The 27,189-nt window shown below is 39.4% G+C and overlaps 1 protein-coding gene across 6 annotated transcripts in view; it reads right to left on the bottom strand.

The window, feature by feature from the left end:
* Positions 1 to 27,189, bottom strand: part of wdfy3 (WD repeat and FYVE domain containing 3) — a 105,729-nt gene that overhangs the window by 61,026 nt on the left and 17,514 nt on the right. For 5 of the 6 annotated variants that reach the window (XM_016669141.1, XM_016669137.1, XM_016669139.1 and 2 more), the window contains exons 2-17: positions 22,211 to 22,421; positions 20,954 to 21,077; positions 19,951 to 20,060; positions 16,864 to 17,085; positions 15,575 to 15,767; positions 14,595 to 14,781; positions 14,283 to 14,449; positions 12,151 to 12,630; positions 11,538 to 11,648; positions 9,316 to 9,509; positions 6,269 to 6,540; positions 5,767 to 5,964; positions 4,773 to 4,856; positions 3,368 to 3,557; positions 3,072 to 3,286; positions 457 to 569 (exon numbers count right to left, since the gene is read on the bottom strand). In XM_016669141.1, the coding sequence (XP_016524627.1) occupies positions 457 to 569; positions 3,072 to 3,286; positions 3,368 to 3,557; positions 4,773 to 4,856; positions 5,767 to 5,964; positions 6,269 to 6,540; positions 9,316 to 9,509; positions 11,538 to 11,648; positions 12,151 to 12,630; positions 14,283 to 14,449; positions 14,595 to 14,781; positions 15,575 to 15,767; positions 16,864 to 17,085; positions 19,951 to 20,060; positions 20,954 to 21,077; positions 22,211 to 22,390 (3,040 nt within the window). In that variant the 5' untranslated portion in view covers positions 22,391 to 22,421. The remainder of the gene's footprint in view (positions 1 to 456; positions 570 to 3,071; positions 3,287 to 3,367; positions 3,558 to 4,772; positions 4,857 to 5,766; positions 5,965 to 6,268; positions 6,541 to 9,315; positions 9,510 to 11,537; positions 11,649 to 12,150; positions 12,631 to 14,282; positions 14,450 to 14,594; positions 14,782 to 15,574; positions 15,768 to 16,863; positions 17,086 to 19,950; positions 20,061 to 20,953; positions 21,078 to 22,210; positions 22,422 to 27,189) is intronic. The other variant, XM_016669142.1, reaches the window with a different exon arrangement.

Here is a 27,189-nt window from a genome sequence, read left to right as displayed (position 1 = left end):
TTCTACCAGGAGGTTTTCTACCAGGAGGTTTTCTACCTGAAGGTTTTCTACCTGAAGGTTTTCTACCAGGAGGTTTTCTACCTGAAGGTTTTCTACCAGAAGGTTTTCTACCAGGAGGTTTTCTACTAGGAGGTTTCTAGCAGGAGGATTTGGTTCTGTCATAAAGTGTCATCCGGTAAATAATGACACTTTTACTGAGCTACGCATTAAAAGTGTCTGTTTAATGCAAATTTGTTGACACTTTAAATGTAAAGTTGCATTAAGTGTCATTAATTACAATTTAATGCAAAGTAATTTAATGCAATTTAATGCAAAGTCAACTATCAGCTCAGAAAATAAGCATTTTTCAAAACGCCTTCAGTGTTTGACTCTAAAGTTTGCATAACTTTCTGCTCTCCTGTCGTTTGCAGAATCAATTTGATTAGGAATATCAGAGAAGAAGAAAAAGAAATGTACTTCTCATGTCTGCGTCGTAGCCGAGGGAGCTGGGCTTGTGGACCCGGTACTGCTTCAGGAGCTTCTTGTCCCAGGCGCCGCAGTTCAGAGGGTTTCCCAGACGTAAAAATTCCCTGCCGGAGAAATTTACCAGAACATCAGAACAAACAATAACCAGAAAACGAGAAATACAAGAAATCTACTAATTCTTTCCTTTTTTGACATGTTATTTTATTGTTACTGCATTTATTCATTTAAGTGAAGTCTATTATATACATTAGATACAATGCAGAGGTCTGTATATAAAAGGTATATACAGACGCACTCAACTGCTGTCGAGTGTCAAGAACTCAACGGCAGTTAGACACCAGGTCAAGAACTGCCGTTGAGTAAAAAAAAAAAAGAAAAAGAAAAAATATATATATATTCTTTCAGGAAATTATCCTTTTAGAGTTGATCAAAGGCAGGCGTTACATATTATCATGAAGATTGCAGCAATCCCCTTTTTTCACTTCTGATACAGAAATCTAAGTCTTAATGGCTGAAACCCAGAAAAAACTGAGCAGGATAGAATTCACAGTCAACACAATCAATAAATGGACTGAATTACAAACATATTTGATAATTCTGCACCAGTACAGCAAACGCAACACTCTTAACATCTAAGCAAGTCGACTGCAGGTTTTAATCACAACAACAGGCATTTCCTATTTATTACATTTAGGCCCTGAAGCATGAGAGAGTCAAATCAGAAGATAATCTTCCAACTACAGCAACATCTTTGTGTAACGGCAGTTTTCCTGCTGGCATCCAGGTGTCACCTGTCAAAGCGTCGAGTTCGTGACACAAACTAAACCAGACGACATCAGACTGGCAACAGAAACAAGTTAAAGTAAGAAACACAGAGACAGTGAGAGAAAACGGGGTAGCAGATACGTTTATTCCCACTCAGCATAATTAAAGCTGGAGACCGAGCAGACAGGCCATATTTACATATAAAAACAACCGACCTCGTGCTCATGAAATAACTTCCCGTCATCCCTGAGCCATGACCGCCCGTTTTATTTAACCAGTCAAGCAGGAAATGAGAGTCATATCTAAGCCTCATCATCATCATCAAATCTGGCAGCACAGACACAACCTGTCATGCCTTCTGATTCCACTTCTCACAATATTTTCATAAAAATACAGCAATGAATTTATTCATGAAGAATAGTAAATTCAATTAGATCCAGTATTGTGTTTCTTTATCTCTGTGAAAAGAGTCAGAGCAAAACTTCAGTTATTACAGCTAGAAACAAGAGATCAGGCCTGAAATCTGGATGTAGTGATGGACCTGAACCTTCAGAGCCACATTAAGACAGCTACAAAGTCGGCCTTCTATCACCTGAAGAACGTCTCAGAGAATAGAGGACTTATGTCTCAACGAGATCAAGAGAAACTAATCTATGCATTTATCTTTAGTCGCATTGATTACTGCAACAGCGTCTTCAGAGGTCTGAATAAAAAATCAATCAGATCCAGAACGCTGCTGCTGGGGTTCTGACTAAAACCAGGAAGATGGAGCACATCACCCAGTTCTAACGTCCTTCCACTGTAGCTCAGAGAATAGACTTTAAAATACTGCTGGTAGTTTATAAATCACTGCTGTTGTCATAGCAACCTTCCAGACCTCTCAGGTCTACTAGTTCTGGTTCCACTCTGCATCCCAAGAACCAGAACCAAACATGGAGAAGCAGCATTCAGCTTCACAAATCTGAAACAAACTTCCAGAGTTTCTTTCTAAACATAATCAATGAACATTGATTAAAGGGGCAGTATTACGTGTTTTACAGCCACATGGCAACATTTGATAGCAGTTACTAAGTTACTGTTAGTTGTCCTTCAACAGCGTTTTTACCAGCGTCGCACTGAGAAGTAGCTCCTATAATGAGCTCAGCTGCTGCACAGGGTAACACTTTGTTTGAAGGGGTGTGCATAACACTGACATGACACTGTCATAAACAAAGAAGTCTTTATGAATGTTTATAACAGTTGTCATGATGCGTCATTCTGTAAATAATGACACTTTTAATGCTAAGTTGCTCTAAAAGTTGCATTAAAAGTCTATTAAAAATGCCAATTTTGCATGATTTTGTAAATTATGATAATTTAATGGAAAGTTGCCATTTTAAATGGACTTTCAATGAAACTTTTAGAGCAACTTTGCATTAAAAGTGTCATTATTTACTGAATGACACTTTATGACAACAGTCATAGACATTCATAAAGACTTCTTGTTTATGACTGATGTTATATCATGTTTATGACAGTGTCATGTCAGTCTTATGCACACCCCTTCAAATAAAGTGTTACCCTTCACAGTTCTACCAGGTGTTTGCTAATTGCTGCTGGCTAGTCTGAAGGAGGGCAGGAGGTTCATCTTTGAAGGCGGATACTGCCCCTTTAATACATTTGATGTGTATTTGCCAAATTATTTTTAAGATGACATTTTAAATGTGAGTTCATTGCTTGTTTCATACATAGTGGCTTTATGACGTTTTTACAACGTAAAGTACTCGTTCCTGAAGCCTCCAACCTTGACTCCATAAATCAAGATTCAGAATGTTTCACTCAGTGGTTGTCGGTGGCGGTACCTGAGTGCGACGGGCTGCAGCGCCTGCGAGGCCAGCCTCTCAAACATCCGCTGCAGCGGAGGGTGCAGCGGATGGTCTTCATCGCTGAGCGCCTGGCTGCAGCGCTGCAGCAGCCGCTGGTGGAGGCAAGCCTCACACAACACCTGCTGGTTCCGCTCGCTGTTCACCAGCAGCTGCAGGATGTTGGCAACGGCGAGCTGGAGGTCGAGGGCATGCTGGAGGAGAAGGTTGAGGTCAGACGTCGGGAGCTGAAGGAAACGCTGTCACCTCCAGGTGCGTACGGTCAGTTTTCTCACCTCGGGTTGGCTCTCGGAGGAGACGGAGGGCAGCAGGTCCAACATGGCCAGAACGGCCCCAGGGTGGATGACCACCATGTCGGACGAGGATGAGAAGGAGGCAGGGTGTGACGGGTTCACCAGGTGGAGTTTGAGGTCCGTCAGGGCTTTGACTGGGGCGGAAGAACCCGACGTGCCGTAGTAACCGTGCCTGGGGGCAGAAACAAAACGAGATATTAGAAGATTTAAAGGAAACCTTCACCTCTAATTCCACATTTTTATTAGTAATATCATAATTACTATTTAATTTTCTTCTTTTTTCTATTTTTTTTATCTGCTATGAAACAGGACACTGGGTCTTTTATAAAAGCTTCAATTGAACTGATTGGTTAATTATCTGCTCTCATTTTAAACATTTCCCCACCTTTCTCCCTTTTTGTTTTTAGGCTCAGTGTCTATTATCTCATCCTACCAAGGCTTGGCTATCCACCTAAAATCCAAGCAAAATACAATAAAAATGGTGGTTGTAACAAAAGTTGCACTAATTCATCAAGGCATTGTAATTTATTTGTATTTATCCATCCTTCATTTAGGCATCAAGCTTTGAGAATAACAGCTACTCCAAGCATAATTTTAAAAAGCCTACAATTCTGTCTGTAATGATTAAACTGTGTATAACATGAGTCAGGAGTTTTCACACCAACTCATCCAGAGTAACGGGGTGGAGAGGAGGATATCTGCAGGGCTGTGACGTGTCAAACAGATAGGAAAAAAAAGAAAACAAAATTACAGAGCAGCAAATTCCTGCCTGAGGAGACAAGAGCCAGCAGAGAGTGTGAGGCAGGAAGCTTTTACCATGTGTCAGTTATTATCCGCTACCACAATAAAAACACCCAACCTTACTGTTTATTTTTTAAACAAAATGTCTATGTTTTGAATAAACATAATTTTGGTAATTCTAACTTACCTAAAACAGAAGAAGTTTTGTCAAGATGAAAAAGTGCAGGGGACGAACAAAATCTTCCAGAGGGGGGCAAATGGACAGATATAGGACAGGGGTGGCCAAAGTGCGGCTCGCAGGAAGCCGCACTTTGGACACCCCTTTGGACTATATCTTGCTGAAAAGTTACTATAATTTAGTTTTGTCTCATTTCAAGTCTATTAAGATATTTTAACTAGAAATTAAATCAAAATCACTTGGTAAGATTTTGTGTTTTTGCAGTGTATAATGCAAAACCACTGCATTATACACTGCAGTGTATAATGCAGAATAAATAAAAAAGACATTTTGTTTTTTTATTTCTGTCCTACTACTGGAGAAAAGGCTTAAAACCGGCAGCACAGCTGAAATTGCTCTTAGCAACAACAGACAGGAAATGGAGAGGAAGAGGAAGGGGTGAGGAAGAAGGCAGAAAGCTGTAGCTACCTCTTTCTGGCGAGTGCGGGCGTACCCCACGGTGAGGGCAGCGAGGTTTCATGAGTCAGGCATGGAGGCACCTGCTCTGCACGACTGCATGACCACAGGTGACACGCACACACACACGGAGAGGAGCACAGGTTCACACACACATTTATGTGCAGCCGTGCAGGCAGCCCAGACCGAGGATGAGGAGCCAGTCAGCACCAATGTTAAAGGAAGAAAGGAGAAAGAGAGAAAAGAAGGAAAGAAGCTGTTAGTTGAGAAAAGCTCCAGTTTGGAGAATGTGGACTCAGATCTGAACACTGAGTTTCAGGTGAGTGTAGAAATGACAGAAAGGAAGATGAAAGGACAGAAACTAGACTTCTTGAAAGCTTCAGCTTTGCTTGGGGTTTCTTGATAAGTTTGCTAACTTATCGCAGCAGCAAATGAGCTTCTGGTCGGTGAGCAAACAGAAGAGCAGCACGACTGAGCAGAACAGAAAAACTGGACCGGCTTCACGCTGACGTGAACTGAACTGAGAAACTAAATATCTACCTCTGCAAAGTTCAAATGATACATTTTTTGTTTTATAAACAACAATGTTATGAAGCCATTTAATATAATGGTAATGGCAAAACAATGCAAGAGCACAAAGATCAATAAATCTTAAATTTTAGTGAACATTTAACTGGAAGTAATTTCAAATATTCAAAATAAATAAACAAAACAACAAAAATAACAAATATAGTGAATTATAAAGTCTCTCTAAATAAAATTGTCCTTCAAAAAAAGGAGCAAAGCGCCAGACAGAAGAGTTTTATCGTCCAGTTTTTGGTAGAAAGAGAGAAAAGAGAAAAATGACAAATCATGCAAATAGAAATTACTGAGGTTGTTTTAATTTTTTCATGCGATTAATTGATTCATTGCTTATTTGAAACCAATGATAGAAGGGACACTTTAGCTATGTTTGTGTTGGTATTGTGTTGTTTGTGTGGTTTATGGGTTTCCACAGTTCGCCCACCTGTCGAAAGAGTCGGTGGCCATCTTGTAGAGGTAAATGAAGAGCTTGCTGCAGTGTTTGAGCGTGGGACAGACGCTGTCTCCAGCGCAGCCTGCGGAGGACGTCTCGTCCTCCAGCAGCCTCTGGAAGGGCTGAGCGTTGGACGGGAACACTCCGGTTGGGCCCAGCTTCCTCGTGTCAGAGAAACAACCCAGCAGCCTGGAGGAGGGAACGCCAAAAAGCTCAAAAGATTCACACCGCAAAAACACAAAAATATTACCAGGTCATTTTGGTCTAGTGCAAACATCCTATAACACTTGAAGTAACTTTTCAGCAAGAAATATGAGCTTGTTTTAAGTCAATAGTGCCTTAATTATTGACTTAAAACAGCCAATCCAGAACGCTGCTGCTGGCGTTCTGACTAAAACCAGGAAGATGGTCCTAGAACTGGACCACTTGGTGAAATTTTGTATTTTTGCCATGTAAAAGTAAAAATATATTCCAGCTGTTTCTTGTTTGTTACCTCACAGCATCGGCCAACTTCTCGTACTGGATTTCGGTGCGGAAGAAGTGCGAGTTGGCCGGCTCGTAGCGCATGGCGGCGGTTAGCGTGCAGAAGACGGTGTGCAGGAGCTCGAAGACCTGGTTCTGGTTGACCCGCTCCCAGCCGTGCCGCGGCGGCTGGCACAGCGAGCGCTCCATGGCCACCAGGAGGGAGGTGATGTACACGAAGCCGCCCACCTTGCGAAACACCGTGCGGGTGCGGTGACTCTCGCGCAGCACGGCCAACAACGCCTGGAGACGGAAAACACAGATCCATCAGGCAACATCAAAATATTACAGGTAAAAGTAAATGAATACATGTTAAAGTATTCAAAATGAAGTTAAAGAGAAAGCAACTGTGTGTTGTACTGAAGAAGATTTTAATTTGTTGGTAAAATGAAAAAAAAAATGAGGCCATTAATGGTGTGACTACTGGTATTAACTTCTTATTTTCTATAACACAGAAAATTATTCCTGGATCAGTCGGTTGTAGCAAACAGCTGCTCATACTGAGCTGCGTTCTGGTTCTGCTGTTAAAGGAGAGTTTCTCCTCTCCACTGTCGCCACATGCATGCTCAGTATGAAGGACGGCTGCAAAGTTAACAACGACTCAAGCAAACGCCGACTGTCCGGGAGGAGTGGACGCTGCACGTTATTAACCGGATGCAATCTGCTGGGTTTCCTTAGGCAGAAAACTTTTTAACTTCACTGCATTATTTAGTAACTAGGATCAATTTGGACTGAAATGAATTTTCTTAATTAATTGGATTTTAAAAATGGCAAATTCTACTGATTTTTCATTTAACTATCTGTGCCTTTTTTATAAAATAATAGAAATACATTAAAAGATGCAAACAATTAAATAGCTTTTTTTAATTAAAAAGCTAAAGAGTTTATTGCCTAAAATGCATTACATAGTAAAAGGAATGCTTCTATGCCACTTGATGCGTTTGGTTTTCATCTTAAATGCAAAATGTCTGCATTTTTGTACATTATTGACATAATTACTGACATAATTACTGTTCTGAATATGGTTTTTTGAGTATGTCCACTCCAGAACCACTCCAATTATTAATCTATCATTATATTATTTGACGATTATTTTAATAACTGATTAGTCATGATTTCACCGATTAATCGTTTCAGTCGAAGCGTTCATACAGTCAGGAATCATGCAAAAAGTCAAACGTGAAACTCGTTCTGTTTATTGTCGCCTATGGCAACCATGAATTGAATGTCTGACTGAAGCTACAGAGCAGAGGAATAGCATGCGCCAGTAACAAAGAAGAAGTAAAACCAGCCAGCTGTTTCCTGCTGCATTAACAAAGTCCTGCTAGTGTCAGCACAAAGTTTTATTAAACCAATCACAGGATGTTGGAGACGTCTTCCTCTAACTTCACACTGGGAAATCACCACCAGGCTGCAGCTGTGCACTAAAAGTCTGAGTGTGGGGCATTAATTTCACACGCAATGTGGAAGATTAATGCAACAAACCCCTGATAGATTCTTCTCACCTGTAAAACATGAAATGAGGGCTTTCACAGGGCTGAGCCGAAGATTTATACGAATTCTCTGTTACGGTGCACAAATAAAGGCATATTTAAAGCTCCGTGCAGTTTCTTTTTATGGTGATAATTAAAATCCATGATTAGTGAAATTGAAGTAAAATGCTGACAAGTTAATCCAGGCGAAGCCCTCGGAAGGCATGGGATTTACTTCATCTGCAGGGGGAAGGAGTTTAAAAATGCAATTATGCCTGAGAAAATGAGCCGGCCTCTCATCCTGCCAGTGTGTGAAAGTGTGTGTACGGTTCCAGCTTTTATGTGCGCCTAACTCTCAGAGATCCTGCTTTAAACCAATTACTGTGTGCAGCGCTACAAATGCATATTGATTTTTAAAATCACTCCCTTTCGTGTCTGGACGTTCTTACCAGGATTTACTGACAAGCTTTTGGAGGTGCAGACTTTGTTTCTGCTCGATTCCTCCTGACTGTATAATAATTAAATTATAGAAACAGCCTAAAACTCAAAACTGGAATGAAGACAAACAGTTGAAAGCAGACGCTGCTCTAGAAGTAATTTTGGTTTAGTTTCTAGTGCAAATATCTTAGTAAACTGGAAATAAGAAAAATGAACTTCTAAAAAACTTTCCAGCAAGATATAAAAGTTTAATACTGATGAAAAAGTTCTATTTCCATTGGTAGATTATTTCACTTATGAAAAAACATTTTTCTCATGTTTAAAGTCAAATAATCTGCCAATGAAAGTTAGTTTTGTCTTAACTAGAAACTAAACCAAAATTATTTTTGTGAGATTTTGTGTTTTTGCAGTGTATGACTTGGGTCAAAGATTTTTGATATTCCTTTATATTCTCACAAAAGTTTGCTTAAATTTTGGCCCATTTCTCACAACAGAATTGGTGTAATTGAGTCAGATTTGTAGGTTGTATTGTTTACAAATACCAGTTTAAGAATTACTAACTAACTGAGATCAGGCCTTTGTGACAGACAGAGGCAAGTTAAGTACCCAAAAATTATGCTCAAGTGAAAGTAGCTCTACTTCAATTACTTAACTATTTGGTAAAAAGTGTACTAAAGTACTGAGTAACTGATTAAATTAGCAATCATTTAATATTTAAAAATTACATCATTAGATGGAGCTAAATATAAAGTTCAGTATAAATATTTGTACTTTAAGGAAACAAAATGACAATAATTTACATAAGTAACAAAAAACAACAAAATCAGGCAAAGGAAAATGTTTCCAAATCAGTTTCTTTCTTTCAATAAAAAAAAAAAAAATTATAAAACTTTAGGAGAAACTGCAGGTGTGTGTCTGTGTCTGGTAATTTTTTTGCTTAAAACATATTTTACTCAAGTAAGAGTAAAAATACTTCATAATAAAATGACTCAGGTAAGAAGTAAAAAGTACAATGTCGTAAAAATACATTTTTTCAAAAAGGTTACTGAAGCAAATGTAATTGAGTAAATGTAACTAGTTACTACTGAACTCCGTTTGTGTTTGTTACCCGCAGTATGTCGGTCTTCAGCTGCAGCTCGCTGGACGGCGCCGAGTGCATGAGGCCCAGCAGCGTTCCCATGTCGTCGTCGCCGCTGGGCGACAACACGAGCTGCTGGATGATGAGCAGGGCGTGTTCCCGGCACTGGCGGTACTTCACAATGTTGTGGACGCAGCGAGCGCCACCGAACTCTCTGAACAGAGCTGAGAACGAGAGGGGGAAAAAAGAATTTTAAAAATCTCAGTCCTTGCAAATAAAATGTTCAATCCACCTGCTTTCTACAGTTTTAGCAGCTGTGATGTCATCACATGATCAAAACAAAGTTATCTTTTGAGGCTCACTTATTATATATTGGTGATCCATATCAGTCGATAGATAATTAGCTAAAGATTTTCCTCTGCCTACATTTCCCAGAATGCTCTGCAGTTTTGGATTGGAGTTCAGTGAATATCCTATATATTGAATATTCTATCAGACTTACTGTGTATTGATATTGACTACGTGTTTATTGCGATATATATTGTTATTAATATTGTCCAGACCTCTGCTCGATATCAGCTTAACTAGAGCGTGGCTAATATTTTTAGCTCAATTTGAATTTGTTTAAACTGAAATGTACACAGCTTTAAAAAGCAGCAAAGGTGCCTCAACGCTGCTGGTTCTGAATTAGTTTATGTTCAAACTAAATTTGTAGAAGAATATGTCAAGTTAGCTAAAAAAAAACAAAAAACGGTATCACTTCTAATATGCTAACAATGCTTTACTTCAGTGATTTTTATTAAAATAAATAAGCTAGTTTTATCTATATCTATTGCAAATTTTCAATAAATTTTTTAGTTTAATTTTAAATAATGTAAAATTATATTTAATATATACATACTCGAAATGTTGCATTATATGGTTTAATTCATTTATTTATATTAAATAAAGAGGTTAACGCCACCTCAAATTCAATGAGCATAAGTCAGATTATTATGATTTTTTAACCCAAACATCAACACCTCTTCTGTTTCTAACTGTCCTACAGCGAGCTCCTTGATTTTTCTTTCGTCCATCCAAATGTCAAACACTTGTTTCGATTCTCCGTCACGTCACAGTGGCAGCTAAACGCTCCAGGTGCGTAATGCAAATGTAATCAGAGTGAAGAGCTCCTGATGTCTCCCACATCATGACTTCCTCTAACGACGACAAACAGTCATCATCCAGGTCACAGAGAGCAGAGCTGCAGGATGGTTATTCTGGTGACTCACCCAGTTGCTCCAGCAGACTGAGTCACTCACACACACACACACACACACACACACACACACACACACACACACACACACACACACACACACACTGATACGCAAACAGGAGGTGTGAGTGAAACCAGCTCTTCAGATTTAACAGATTGTAGAAAAATCTTCTCTGATCTCAGTCATCTGGGTTTGTTGGGAGGTCAAAGCTGAGACATTCGTGGTCTGATAGAAATTAACGACAAGCTGAACAGAACTGCTCTGTGGGGGATGAGGGGAAATAAACAAATGGGAGATTATTTGCAGGGTTAATTAAACACAACAGCTAGTGAGTTTATCAGTCTGAGCCAAAGACGCAAAGACAAACAAACCATGATAACCCAGAATGCAATTATAATGAGAGAGCAGAGTTCCTGCTAATTACTCATGTTAATAGAGAGAGAGAAGGAAAGAAAGAATGGAAAAAATAAACAAACGACCAAACAAATTAACAGAAAGGAAGAAAGTAACAAACAATGAAGAAAGAATGAAGCGAGAGAGAGAAAGAAAAAGGGAGAAAGGAACAAAAATGAACAGAGAAAGAAATAAACAAATGAACAATTAGAGAGATAAACGAATGAACAAAAAGAAACAAACAAATGAACAGAGAAAGAAAAACAAACAAATGAGACAGAAAGAAAGAAAAGAACAAAAGAGAGAAAAAGGAAAACTAACTAGAGAAAGGAAGGACTGACGGAAGGATGGACATGCTAATAGAGGACTGGATGAACGGATGGATGGACAGACGGACGCTGACCAGCTCCAGAGGAAACCTGGTTCTCCTGATCCGACTCTGATTCTGAGAACTTTTCCCTGAACCGGTGGCCGACCTGCTTTGGGTCAGACGTCCTGCCTGCCTGATTTAAACCCTCCAACCTGCAGCTTTGTGTCTGAATGTTAGTGAGATTTCACCCCCTGTCTGTGAAATCACCCTGCAGCCTGCGGGGTGTTTACCTGCGTTGGTGTTGGTGCTGTTGGAGCCCTGCAGCAGCACCGTTAGAGTCTCCATCACCAGCCAGGCCAGCTGCTTCTGCTCCTCTGCTATCGGGTTGTTCTTACAGTCAGCTGAGCGCAGAAAGACAGAACAAGACGATAAAGACCATTAAATTGGCTACACAGTCAGGGCATCACCTGGAAAGGTAAGTATTCATGTTAACATCAATAATTCATTGTTACTGTTAAAATTCACTCTTTGTTACGGGAGGCAGCTGTACCGCAAAAACACAAAATATTACCAAGTATTTTTGCTCTAGTTTCTACTGCAAATACACTTGAAATAAAAACAAAACTAACTTATAAGTAACTTTTCAGACAATAATTTCTTAATATTAATGAAAAAATGCTAGTTCCACTGGCAAAATATTTACACTTTTTCCCATAAAATAATCTGCCAATGTAACTAGCAGTTTTTCATCAGTATTAAGGAGATGTTGACTAAAACGTTACTTACTAGTTAATTTTGTTTTATTTTAAGTGCAGTCAGATATTTCCACTAGAACTAGACCAAAATTCCTTGTTGAAGTTTTGTGTTTTTGCATTGTAATCTTTGCGGGTGAATTTTTCTCACCTTGGTCGTTGTTTTGCGGCTGCTGTTGCGGCGCCGGGTCTTTGAGCAAGGCGGCGTACTTGTGCAGCAGGTTGACCATGACTTCCAACAGGCCGACCTCCCGCAGCACGTCGCTGAACACGGGGTCGTGCCTGGCCAGCTTCAGCAGCGTTCTGACGGCGGTGATGCTGCAGGAGAGCGACGTGCTGGACTTCAGCAGCACGCACACGCTGAACAGCTCCTTACACGGCACGTAGTTCAGGCTGAACACCACGAACTCCAGCAGTTCAAAGTACTTGGTCTGGGCCTCAGGCAGCTTGGCCACGCGCTCGGCGAACTGCGACAGCGTGTGCTGCGACTCCAGGATGAAGTAGTTGGCCGGCTCCGCGGCGTAGATGTTCCCGATGGCGTCCAGCAGCATGCAGGCCAGGCGGCTGGTTTTGGCCCTCAGGAAGGCGTTCTGCAGGACCGAAAAGGCCTGGATGTTCCGAACTGTGTGACCTGAAGGAGACACAAGAACAACATATAAACAGAGATAAGAGCTGAGAAAAAAAATGTATCTGTTTGGGATAAAAATATTAACTGGGAGCAACAACGAGCAAACGCTGAAGTAAAGGACACGCCTCACTCAGAGAAACACACGAGTGATGATGGACACTCTCCATGATGTTACACAGAAAGACATGAAGGTTCAGAAGAACAAGAGAGTGAGAGAAAGAAAGAGGCAGAGAGAGAGTGAAAGAAAAAAATAAGGAAAGGAAGAAAGGAACCAAGAAAGAAAGAATAAAGACAGAACAAACCAATCAACAAAAAACAAACTAATTAAAACAAAAGAAAAAAACAAAGATTAAAAACAAAGAATGAACAAAACAGAAACAAAAAAGAATGATTAAGCAAAGAAAAGCAACAAAACTTAAAGAAAGGAAAAAAAAACAGGAACTAAGGGAGGAAAGCAACAAAGAAAGAACAAAACAAAAACAATAAGAGAAAAAAAAAGAAGAAAACAAAGAATGAAAAAGGATCATCAAAAAAAGAAAGAAGCTAATCTACCACAGTGGTGGAAACAGACCGAATTCCACAGCACATCTACATGTTACTTTTGTCAAAGTCAAGCTAGCATGACTGAGCTGCATTCCTCTGCCTTGCTATATTTTTTCTTCATTAAAACTTTTTCATGAACTTATCTAGTTGTCATAGTAAAGAGTAACAAAGCATTGCGTCTCTTTTCTTTTATACATCACACATAGAAATTTAAATTTAGCGGGTTATTGATAATTTAACAGCTAGAACCAATGCTAGTCATGGTCAGCGAGCAGCTTTTGTCCTCCAGCAGGGAGACTGGGGGGAGATCTGGTGTGTGTGATTTCACGGTGTACAGGCTCCACTCTGGGGTTTGTTAATGCAAACATATAAAACTGATCAACTGTTGGGAATGAGAGTTTTATCCCTCATTTAAAAGCTCTGCAGAACCTGAAGCCTTTTCTGCGAAACGGACCAAAAACGCTCAGCAACTAAAGGTCAAGGGGAAGCAGTTCAGAGGTTCTCATTTGTATTCAGGATGTTTGGAGGGGCCGTCTCCAGCAGCGTGACGAGCAGCACAGCGTCTGTCAAACAGGTTCAGCTTCCTGGGATCAGCCAAGCATCAAAGTCATTTCCCAGATTAAGATCAGGCTGCGAGATAAGAGCAGGAGGGAAAAACAAAAAGACTTTTTCAAGTTTGGAGCTTTAAGCTAACTAAACAGTTGGCAAGTCTAACACCCGTCTGCAAGAACATCTCTCCATTTAGACGAATGGAGCAGTTTCCATGATATCAAGCTTCTGCATGCAGAGCAGCTCTCCCCTGCAGCTTCCCCATCCAGCTCCTTCAGACTAGCCAGCAGCAATCAGCAAACACCTAATGGAAGCGCTGAACTCATTTTAAGAGCCATTTCTCAGTGAAAGGCTGGTAAAAACCCTATTAAACAGTTAATAGAGGAGCCATGTTGTGATGACTTCCTGAAGGTGGAGTTTTTAAAGAGACAGAGGCCCAATTTCTAGGCGGTAATTACAAAGTTGTTCATTATTGACGTTATAACCAAAAACCAAAATTTGTCTATTGAAAAGGGCAGAATATTAAGAATATTTTGAAAGCTTTTCTGGTTCCAGCACCGTACCTTTCCCAGATGGTTGTGGGAGAACGAACCCTGGCAGCAGGAAGGGGGCGCCGGTGGTGAGGCCGGCGGGTTTCAGCTCCGTCACCCCGTACGTGCACAGACAGGTGACCAGGTTGACCAGATCCTTCAGCGCGTCTTTAGACTCATCCTCCTTAGCCTGTTCCAGTCTGGAAACAGGAAATAGTTTGCATTAGAGCAGACAATAGATCAGTTATATATATATGGTGATAGACACATGATCAAAATCATTAGATAATACATCTCAAATAAAAAAAAAGAAAAGATAAGAAAACATGGCGCTCTCGGTTGTACCTGAGCATGAGGTCGCAGAGGAATGCGTAACCCTGGCACATCCTGAAGTCGTCCAGCAGCGTCTGCGAAACGTCGCTGGAGTCTTTGAGGAAGCAGGAGAGGCCGGCGAACATCTCCACGATCTCCAGCGGGGAGAGGTCGTCCGACTGCTGCATGTTCTGGACACATGTGGACAGACATTCTTTCTCTGGAAAGACAAAAAAGAAGGAGGAGAAAACATGGAAGTTATTAAAACCATGACCTGGTCGCTTTCATCGTGGCTTTACAGGCTGGACAGGAACTCTCTGCTGGTTCCCACCGGCCTTCGTGTGGGAAAAGGTTAGGGTTTTCATGAAGGAAAAAAAAAGCTGGAAACGTCTGAATGTGGAAAGTTCAGCCCTGTCGACCTTTTCAAGGGATTCACTTTTATCCTACAGGCCTTTCGTCCCCGGAGGTCGCTAAAACTGGCTGTTTTAATCATGACTGTCACTTTTGGAGCAGAGAAAAACTTTATTAAACTAAACCAAACTATTCAGTCTGACTTCTAGCTCTACTTTAATCACTAAAGGTTACCCATTAGAGCGAGATGTTTCAGGGTCTCCTGTCACTTTAAATCCCAAAACTCAACATTTACACTCAAACATGAAAATGCTGCAAACAGATGAGCAATTATACAACCGTACATTTTTGAAAAGAAGAAGTGGAGCCTCATGCACAACGAAAAAATGTCAATTTTGCTTAATAGGTCTCCTTTAATTCTTTTCAGATTTATAATAGATATTTTGGGCTTTAACGTATTTTTCTGTGTATTCTATTCACGTTGTTCTATTATATTGATGCTGATTTATCTGGTTAATACTTACATTTTTGTGCACTTTTTTGCAAAGGACTTTGTTTTGACAACATCTTATAAAGTTTTACTGTAACAGTGCTGACACTGTGTAAACTGATAATCTTCCTACAACACACACGCTCCATTGGATCAAACATGAATGTCGTACCGTGGATGTATTTGACCACGTTGACGCTGAGTCCGTGTCGGGAGATGGTGGTGAGCACCTCGCCTGCGCTCCTCCTCCAGGGCAGGTTGTGAGGAGGGCACCAAGAGGTGATGGCACTGAACAGCAGCTGCAGGTCGTCCTTCTGGGCCAGCTCCTCCGCCGGAGACACAAAGGTGCACAGCTTCACCAGGATCTGTGGAAATAAAATGGAGCAAAACGAAAATGAGCGTCTTTCATCATGCAGCTGGCATGAATGATTGGGTTAAAAGTCTACACCAGTCTTCACATACCTCACATTATTTTTCTATAATCAAAATAATTCACCATGTTTAGGATGCGTTCACACCCATTATTTAATCCGGTTTGTTTGGGGATGTGTGAATACTAATCGAACTTTGATGTGGAACAAAAAAGCGAACTTTGGTCTTCATACAATCCTTGGTCTCAGTTTGGTTGAAGTGAACTTTGGTGCAGTTTGAAAGCATTTGTGAACACCAAGCAGACCAGAGACTGCTCCAAAAGCAGGAAGTGGACGACAGCGCAGGGCAATCTGGGTAAATACAACCAAAAAAAACAAGAGTCTACTGCTAGCGTGAAAATGGCTTGTGTAGAGAAGTCCTGCTTGTTTACATTTCAAGAAGGGAGTTGTGGTTGGTCAGTGTCTTCTTCAGGGGTTTTGTGTTGTTTCTTTCAATGCTCCTTGGTGCAGCACATCCAGGTTTTTTAAAGGCTTTTGTTCATTTTAAGCAGTGCAGTGTGAAAGAGAACTGCAGTAGCTGAAAATATAACAAATGTTGCCATTTTGGTCCTCAATTGAACCGAGTCTACCAGACTATAAACTAACTTATGGGGGCGCTGCACCAAGAACCAGTGAAGGAAACGACAGAAAACTGGCTGAAAAAAACCCTGAGCGCAACTTCATTCTTCTTGAAATGTAAATAAGACTGGACTGGTTTCAGATTTCAGCAGTGGCAGGATTTCTCTTTTGTCTTTGGTTCATGAGCTATTTATCCTGTTAGCGCTAGCCTTGTGTGTTATTTTGGTTCTGTTTACCCAGAATGCCCTACGCTGTAGTAGTCAGTTTGGCGTTTACATTTGATCTGCACCAGAATTCACTTCAATCAAACTGAGACAGAGGTTTGTCGGTGTAGGTTTGGTCTGTATCAGTTTGATAGCGCATTCACATCTCCCCAAACAAACCGGACTTTCAAGATAAGCAGACTGGAGCTGGACTCAAGCGGACTAAATGTGGCTGGTGTAAAGCTGAAAGAACCATTTATTTTTTCCACCTGGACAAAGACTTTCTGGAGCAGCGCTCGGCGGTCGGCCAGCGGCAGCTCCGGCTGAGTGTGGGCCTGGCTCGGAGTCTTCTCCTGGTTGGGTGGGGGTTGTGGCGGCTGTGGGGTGGGGCCCGCTGGGGCTTCGGCCATATGGGGCAGGTCAAAGAACAGGTAGAGGCATTTCACCAGGGTGGAGGGTACGGACATGGTTGTCATGCAGTCCACTGTTTTCTGTTGGGGGCAGACGAAGGACAGAGATGAAGTGAATGTTAATTAAAAAAGGAAAGCGGCTCCTAAATCAGAGCTGAGTGGTTAATGTGGAGCCAGAACTGTGTTTGTGTTAAGATTTCCCATTTAGGTAATTTCAGAAAAATAAAACTGTTCTCATTCCAACACTTTGTCAAAAATGTCAAAACAAAAGCACGTTACATTTTAAAAAAACAATTTGTTACATTTTACAAGTCAATAGTTCTGAAATATAAAGATAAAATTTCTGAAATGTTCTCCTTTATGTTAGTTTCTTTTACTTGAATCAGAATGGTAAGAGAACAATTTTGCATGTCATTTCCTTTAAACGTGAGAGCTCACTATTGTTTTGGAAATCAATTCTGACAATCTGGCAGTAAAAAAGCCTTTTTATACAATATTAAATATACATTAAAATGTGCAAGTAAATAATTAAATATTTTTTAAATAAGAAAATAAACATTTTATTGCCTAAAATACAACACCATTAGCTGGTGAAGTTAATCCTAGGTCACTTGAGGAGTTTTGGCTAAAACATATTTACAGACTAAGATGTTTTCTTTTATGTTTTTTGTACAATTTTGGCTTAATTATTGCTCTGAATATATTGTTAATTTCACCAAATGGCCTTTATATACACCAGTTAACAATTAATCAATTAGTTGACAATTATTTCAGTAATCGATTCATCACGATTAATCTGATTAATCATATCAGTCCTACTTTAAACTTCAACATTAGCTTTTAATTTTTTCACTACATACACAAAATAACTTAGTATTTACAAAAATAAACATATAATCAAATTTAATTCAGTATATTTATATAGTTTATTTATTCTATTTATTCTCACAAAAAATGTTGTCTCAAGGCACTTTCTAAAAAAATTATTTCAATTCAATTACTTCCTGCTATGCAGGATCGTGCTGTTTGATGCTGTTTATTGGAACAAAATAAAAGTTTATCACAGCAAATTATGAGAATAAAATTATTTAAAACTGACCAGTAATGAGTTTCCACACTAAAGCAGGAGGCTGCTAAAAATAAAGACTAAAACATTTTTATTTTTAGCGTGACGCTGATAAATTGTTATTTGGTTGTGGATTCTTGGCCGAGTTGCTGTGAAAAAAACAAAAGCGAGAGCGGCCATGATGGCCTGAAGTGTGTGTTTCAATGTGTGCACTTTACAGTTGGTGTTATGATGGCGAACCAGAGAGCTGTGCTCACTCCGGCGAATGACTCAGATAATGAAACAGCCTCCCACACACCTACTGAAAATAAAGCTCACAGTGACTAAATCACACACTTTCTAATTTATGATAATTATCACACATACAGAGACAAATAAAGGCGGAGAGAAATGACCGCAGTATTTACTCCACCGCTCTGAAACGCGCCGTTTCTGATCGATGAAGGAGAGCGGGAGGGAGAAGAAAAATGGAGGAATAAAGCAACGATTGGTGAAGGAGAGTCAGGATAACGGAGGAATGGATCCTCACCTTTAACAGGTGAAATGTGTGTGTGTTTACAGGCTGAAACAGAAAGATCGACGGCTGCTGCATCCCGAAAAGTCACGGTAAACGCCTCGCAGACGTTATTCAAAGTGTGAGTAAAAGTGACACAAGGAGGCTGTGGAGGAAATATGGCAGAAGCGTCGCGCCATGTCAAGAGGAACAGACACAAAGAGGCTGAGCTCTGTCTGAACGGCATCCTATTAAAACAGGCAAAGCGAAAAATACAGCAGGGGCTTGTAAAAGGAAGCAAGATGACTTCAGGTTTACAGAGGCTGGGAGAGGCTTGGTGTCTGTCAGAGACACAAAGAAAGACAAAGACTGTCTCCACCTGAAATACTAAGGATGCAAGTTAACGATTCGTTTTCCAGGCACATGGTGGCATTTTAAACGACATTTAAGTCACTATTTTACCGTCGGTTATTATGGAACTACTACCAAATATGACTTAAAATAAATTTGACTTTGTAATTTAATGCTGTTAACTTGGGCCTCTGACTCTTTAAAAACTCCTCCGCTTCCAAAAAGTCATCACAACAAAGCTCCTCTATTAACCCTTTAAAAACATTTTTACCAACGGTTCACTGACAAGGTGTTTGCTAATTGCTGCTGGCTAGTCTGAAGGAGCCAACGCGAGAGGGGGAGGATAACATCATAACATGACGTAAAGCTCAAAAACGTTGATTTTACATGATACTTCCCCTTTAAAAAGCGTAGAACAAATTTCCAGCAAAATGCAAAGCAACTGAAACACGAGTTCAAAAGCAACTCATTTTGCTTTATGGACCATGAACCATAATAAATGAAATACATATTTGATGTGGATGACTTTGGTGATGCACTCATCAAAATATAATGTCTGTTCAGTTGTTGACTGTATGGTGTTTTCTTCAAAATTTAGTAATTTTATGAATTCAAGGCTCAATTAAATAAACTTGATTGACTGAATTTGACTGATAGCTTATCAAAACAGTTAACCATCTTTGCATAACATGAAGTGCTAAATTTAATATTTCAATATTCGATTAATAACAATTAACACAAATAATCATCTCAGTCTTATAAGAAAATATAAAAAAATGTCAAAAATATTCTCTGTCATTATTCTGGTGTTTAACATAAGCAATTAGTTTTGGTACCATAACTGACCAAAAACAGTAATGGTTTAGACTAAACTAAGATCCTGATAAAAAAAACATGGAAAATTTGCAGTTCAACGCATGAAAATGTCAAAACCGTATCAATACTTTGGTGGGCAGTGGCACATTGAACCTTCCTGCAATAAGAGGACAGTCTGCAGATGTTCTGATGGATTTGGCTCAGCGGTGTCTTTACTGACCTGTCCAGAGGAGGCCAGCAGGTTGATGGTGGTCAGCAGCATCCAGCCTCGACTCGCTTCCTCGCTCTGGTTCACCTCCAGGAATTGGACTATGGCTCGACTGGCAGCTTCTGCAGGAGGAAGCACACGGCCGTGCGGTCAAACAGATGGATGGTGACGGCACGCTGTTGCAGGCAGATGGCCGCCGGAACAATGAGCAGACACCAAGTGGATAAATCATCATGGAGGCCGTGACGTGGGAAAGAGCCCACATGAGGCTCCTTGGTTTGTCAAACCAAAACTGTCGCCAGTGAACTCTCTTCAGACATTCAGGCTAAAATCCAGGAGCCAAACTTAAGCTCCTCACTGTTTAGGCCAGAAAAAAACATCAGATGACGACGAGAGCTGCTGACTCATGTGACATCACGACTCAACTCGTGACTCAGGCTACAAAGACCAGCTGGAGAAATTATAAATGTTCCCTGCTTGCAGAGAAAAGGCCTGCAAAGAATCTGTAACTAACTTTGCAGGAAAACACCAGTTTGGATCACCGCTTCCTGAAACCAACCCCAACAGGAGGTTGGGGTTGGTTTCTCCTGTTCATTATTCTTCACCCAATCGATTTATTAGTAATCACAATACTTTGACCTTTATGAATTAAAAGTTTAACTAAAATGTGAAAAAAACTAAAACTACTAATATAACTAATGAGAACTAAACTGAAACTAACCGATTTTTAACTAGTAAATACTCTCTAAAAACTACTTATAACTAATGAATTACACAAAAAGTCACAACAAAATAAAACTAAGCTATAATGAAAAACTCAACAACCTTAACCCTGTCAAAAAGCTTCTTCAGTCAGAAAAAGAACTGGATTTGTATGATTAATCTGCATAAAGTAACTGCATCAACAGTAAAACTAACAATTCCAACAGTTTAGGACGGTGTTAAACATCTTTAATTGCAATTTATTGTAGCAATGATAATGAAAGTTCTTAAAGATGATAAATGCCCAGCTCACCTGTGGATTTGTTGGAGGCTCTGCGTCTGATCTCGGTCACCATGAGTCGGGACACCTGGGTGGTGAACTGCAGCAGGTCGGAGAACTTCTCCATCATGCTGCTGGGCGGAGCATTGCCAAAAACCTGCAGACAAAACAGAGCAGATTTTCTTTAGCTGCTTAAAGTTAAAGTAAGGAACAGATATGATCATTTCTGACCTTTAGTAATTCACAGATTCCTCACATTTACAGCTTAAGGAACAGACAAATGTGTGTTAGAAAACATAAAGGCGTATATTTTTGCTTTGTTCTGAAGATAAAACTGCACTGCTGTGAACAAAGCCTCCTCCTCCTGTGTTTGTGTCTCCAGTAAATCTGACAGAAAAGTGGGCCTGCTGCACAGGGAGTGCTTCTGAAATCTGACATTAAATTACGCCACCAGTGTCTGAATCGCTGCCAATGCTGGATAATTAGCTGACAAGTCTTAGTGTTGCTCTTCAGTCTGTCGAGGACACTCAACCAGGCTGCATGCAGAACAAAAATGGAGGATTGTTTTATAACTACAGCAGGCAGGAGAGTTGGAAAAGCAGCCATCATTATGTTCACAGTTTTTATATGGAAAAAACACAAATTTAAACCTCTACTGGCTCACTGTGGTACAGCAGGCAAAAAAATACAAACATGCTGCTAATGCCAAGCACCTGGTGTTGTTCTGTAGTTCTGGCCCAGCTTTCTGTATTATTTAAAGTCAAAACTGCTGCCATGTTTTTCTATTCTTATTTATGAATTTTGACATGTAGCTTGACATATAAGTCTCAACAGATACAAGTGATATTTAAAAAAATACAAATCAGAAACTTTAAGTCAACATCAGTTTATAGGCATGTCACAATAAGCAATAAATCAATTTATCACAATTAAAATCAGATCAGTAATTTCCATTCACGTGATTTATTGTTTTTCTCTTGTAAAGAAAAGGACAAAGAAAAATTTAACTCTTGCAAATGTGTCAAATATTCACAAAACAATACACTCACAGCTTAAGAAAGTTAATTGATTCTTTGTAAATCATAATAAAAACAGGTGGTATGTTCTGAAAATAAAGTGGACCTTTAATTTATAGCTGAACTTTGCTGATACTGCAGACGCAAATGTAATTTACTGGTTTATTTTGGTAGAAACAGGAAGGTGTTCTGACTGCTCTCCTTCCGAAGAACAGCTGTAACAGAGACGATGGGTATTGATCCGCCTGGGTTTGGGCCTCTTGGAGCGACTTACCCGGTTAAACACAGGAAGCATCATGTAGAGCTTCTCCTCCTGCTCCTTCTGGGTCATGTGACGAGGCGGGTGGCACAGCTCGGAGAAGAGGCGCCGCAGGTGCATCAGGCCGAGCGCGTTGTCCTGCGGGCTGCACTCCTCCTGCCGCGGCCGCCCCATGATCCGTTTCACCATGTTCATCTTGAGCGGCTTTGTCAGGGCAAAGGCAGCCCTGAAAGAAAACCGATTTAAATCAGAGGCAGTGATTTACACTTGGGCTAATGTGACAAATCTATCATGAAAGCATCAAACTTTTGCAAGTCAAAACAAGAAAAACTGAAAAACAACAATTGCCACAGCTGGTCATCCAAGCAGAAACACAATTAACCCCGATTTTGTTCTTTAGATGACAAAAGCTGCAACAAGATGGAAATAATAATTTATCAATATCGGCCCAATACTGTTAAAAAAAAAGATTAACGTCGACCAATACCGATGTTAATAAAGATACATCTGCATGTCTACCTTAAACTATATCCTCTTAGGCAACAATGTTTCATTTGCCAAGAATCTAAAAACTCTGAAGAAAGTACAAAATCTGAAACAAATGTTTTTTTATTTTGTAGATTATGTTGTAGGGCTGGACTAGATAAATTTTTCTTATCAGTCGATATCAATAATTATTGATTCATCTTTTGTTTAAAGTATCTGAAATATTACCAAACTGGTGGCATGACATTTCCAGTTTTATCCACAGTTTTTACTCCAGTTTTTATTTTTCAGCAGTTATGAGGCACACCGACATGAAATTGCTGCTGTGCAAGTTACTCAACAAGTTGTTGCTAGGTAACCAAAGAGTGAGTGAGTGAGTTGATGCCTACATCCCCCAGGATGCTGTGCGGTTCTGGATCGGATCTAGTGAACATTCTACATATTGAATAGTCTATCTGATGCATGATCTATTGCTAATTAAATTCACTCCAGTATTAATCCATTTCGTATTGGAAAAATGTATAAACAGTTGTAATAACCATTCCTGGCCTATAGGGGGTGACATGTCTGCAATAAATATATCACTACATAAAAGAAGAATGTAGTCTGCATGTCTCCGCTTATTTTGATCATATACAATTCTGTTAGTTTATTCAAATCAAAACAAAAATAATTTAATAACACCTTTTGTGGTTTACGACAGCAACAAACATGTCATAAAAAATAGCTTATTACCCAAAAATAAACATGTTATTATTATGCAAGATGACTGTAGAGCACTGTGACTGTCAGTTAATGGTCTGTTTTTTTCTGACAGAACAGGGACAGGTAAACAAACATTGCTGTTCTTAATTTTGAGCTCTTGTTCCCTAGAGAATGGTTGAGAATCAGTACATTTAGCCATTTGTTCCACTTGCCAGCGTCTCTCAAGACTATTTGAGCTGGTTGCTAGGAGACACTCGTTGAGCCTAAATAGAGCACATAAACATCCAATAATAAAACCAGAAACAGCAGAATTATAATGCAAGGAAATGAAGGAAGAGTTTAACCTTGAAAAATATATTTTCCTCTTCATATGCCCACTCTTTCATCATGTTGTTATTTTGAAGGAACAAATGCTTTTACTGGCATCATAATCAAGGTAATGAAAACTGGAAAATGAAGCTTTTCTGCTTTAGATTGATGAGCAGTCCTTATAACCATCTCCACTCAGGTTCCCAGAGGATTTTATTTAATCATTTTTAAATCTTTAACTGTCTGGCTTCTCTGTTTTGCATTCAATGAAAGCAGAGACAAGATATGTAAAGAAAAATACTTACTGTTGTACCCTATATATATATATATATATATATATATATATATATATATATATATATATATATTTTTTTTTATTAATCTGAAAAAATCTCTCTTAAACTTTCAAAAATGTTCATTTTCATCAACTGTTAGTGTTTTCAGACTCTACCGTCATATATAAGCTGAACTGTTGGACATGCCTGCTCTAAATGCCGTCATGTAGGAACACAAGGAGCGACATCATGAAGTCATCCGACAGCTGGCTGGCACAAATCTAGCATCTGTGACACTAACAACATTACTCCACACTAAGGACTTCAGAAAGTCATTTTAGCAAAACCTCAGTGCTGCCCTCTGCTTGAACTCCAACCAAACGCTGCACAACACAACAGTCGCCATTTGCTGCCGTTTTATTCCAAGTGGAGAACAATTTTTTATTCATTTATTTTTTTTACAAAGCAATTATTTTTTTTACAATTTAATCCAGGAGTGCAAACAATCACGTCAGAACTGTGGTATCTGGAAACAAATTAACATTTAAACATCTCTTAACTGTGTTTAGTCAACGTAAGACCCAAAAGCCAGAAATGAAAGGAACAACAAATACTGCTGTAATCATGTTGTGAGTCACTCCGTTGAGTCACATCACAGCTTTGTGGCTTTTATCTGTAGCTTGGCCAAAGATTTCATCAGAAAATAACCAGAGACAGGGCTGGATGCTGTGTTGGTCTCAGACACATTTTACACACATGATGGGGGGAAAAAAATCAAAGCAGAGAAGGATTTGACATTTACAATACAGCGGGTGTCTGGAAGCAGCGTAGCGCAGCGTTCGGCCCTTACTAACCCGCAGCTCTGCCTGTCTGAGATAAGGAACTAAAACAAGTCCAGCAATAAAAGTGTAGGCTTTCAAAGGAAGGTTATAACCCTGCCTGGAGCAGGTGGAGATTAAAGTCATGTTATCACTATCAGGCCTGGAGAGGCAGCTCTTCTAAACTGTATGGTATGATAGCTCTGCTATACGTTGAAGTGTATAAAACTGATTTTTGATCAAATAACATTTAAAATGTTTAATAATAACTGTCAGGATGTACTGATCTGTAATGAAAATGCTGTATTGGTTTAATTATTGCAGAAGCTTCTGCAGGGTTTGGTTGCAGTTAGATCTAAATAGGGAAATGATTTTTTCATTTAGGTTTTAGAAAACCATCGCCTCAGGTTTCTTTCTGTTTTTATAAAACATTTTGACCTGCTTACCGCTTTGCACAAGTTAAGACAACAAAAATATTGCCACACTTCTATTATTTTCTTCTGATCATTAGACAAAAATTCCAAGTTTCATCTTTGGTATTTTATGAAATTCTTAACAACATTGGCCTGTAGAGACTTTACTTGGGAAAAGAAAAATCTCTTGTGAGCTCCTATGTGAAACTGCGGTGGGTGGGAACTGATTCACAAATTAATCACCAGGGAAAAGAATTGAATTTCCACTCCTGATACTAGAAGCTGCTGCAACAGGAAGCCATTTTTGTTCATGCTTTCATTTCCAGAATAGAGACGGAAATGTATCATGAATAATCTGTGTTATTATTCTTTATTTATTTTGTTTATTTATTTGTAAACTGCATAAACACAAAGTCTTAAGTATTCTCTTCTAGTTTCTAGTGCAAATAATTAAGACGACTTGAAAAAAAAGACAAAACTAACTTGCAAGTAACTTTTCAACAAGAAATGTTTAGAGTTAATTCATTAATATTGGCAAATATTAAGGAATTATATTAATCAATAATTTAAGCCTCATCGTTAAAGGATGTAGGAATGATTAAGAAACCATCTTTCGGATCAGTTAGGATCCGAAAGATGGTTATCACAGTTTTTATTAAACTGTGAGAAAAAACTAATCTGGAATTGTCAAATTGGTGTAAAGATTAGCCAAAGTGTTGCTCCAATGATCTGAATATTTTCTCAACTTTTATGGCCATCTTGTAAAATAATAAACCACAAAAATGAAATTAGAAATGGCATTGAGAACTGCTGTAACCAGAATATAATTGGCATTTTATTTTATTTATTTAAAAGTGATAGAATCTGCCAATGAAATTAGTACTTTATCATCAATATTAAGAAATTATTGTCATCAAACAAGCTTCTATATCTTGCTGAAAAGTTACTTTCAGGCTAGTTTTGTCTTATTTCAAGTCTATCGAGTTATTTTCACTAGAAGCTAGAGCAAAAATACTTGGTAAAACTTTGTGTTTTAGCAGTGTAAATAAAGAACGCGGTGATCTGTGCAGATTTTGTCTCAGGTTGTGGGCCGCAGCAATCAGTTCCTCTACAGCCACCGTCCTTCCTCTTCCTGCTATGACACAAATCACTGTTTCTTTCTATTTTACTCCTAATAACATGCTAGCTCTAAACACAAATCCACAGTAGCTCTCCACTGTTGATGGGCAGATTTTTGGCTGTTTCTACTTCAGTTGGTCAGATAGCAGAAAGTCTGTGGGGCTTGTGGGGAAAAGCTGCTGGTGTTCAGCGCATTTGACTGAGCCAGCAAAGTGATCAAGAAGTGGCTTTAGTAGCATCAGCACTAAAGTCCAGACTTTAGCCGCCAGCTCAGATAGAAACTCGGGTCGTGTCCTGTTGAAAAGCTTCCAGTCAAGAAGAAAAACTCGAAAGGACATCAGAAATGAAGGAACCAAAAGCAGAAGTGGCTTAAATATATCCGGGCCAACGAGCCCAAAGTTGTCACTCAAGGATGCAGGAACCGTTATGAAACCGTCTTTCGGATCAGCTTGGATCAGGTCAAACTGCAATCAGAAACTATTCTGGAATTATGAAATCGGTGTAAAGATTAGCCAATGTGTTACTCCAATGACCTGAATATTTTCTCACCCATTTTGTAAAATAATAAACCTCAAAAATTAAATACGAAATGGTTATGAAAACAGCTGTAACCAGGTTAACTGAGGACGAAAGGAAAAGGAAGTAAAAATGAAGCAGCAAGTCAATGATAAATTTTTTATAAGGTTTTAAGAATTAAACGTGAGACATGCAAGTAGAGCTGATACGATTAATCAGATTAATACGATTAATCGGATTAATACGATTAATTGTAGGGCTGATACAATTAATCGGATTAATATGATTAATTGTAGGGCTGATACGATTAATCGGATTAATATGATTAATTGTAGGGCTGATACGATTAATCG

Source organism: Poecilia formosa, unplaced genomic scaffold, assembly GCF_000485575.1.
Source record: "Poecilia formosa unplaced genomic scaffold, Poecilia_formosa-5.1.2 Scaffold20, whole genome shotgun sequence".
Classification (NCBI taxonomy): domain Eukaryota; kingdom Metazoa; phylum Chordata; class Actinopteri; order Cyprinodontiformes; family Poeciliidae; genus Poecilia; species Poecilia formosa.
The sequence above is the reverse complement of the archived record's forward strand: the minus strand, read 5'-3'. Positions and strand labels throughout refer to the sequence as shown.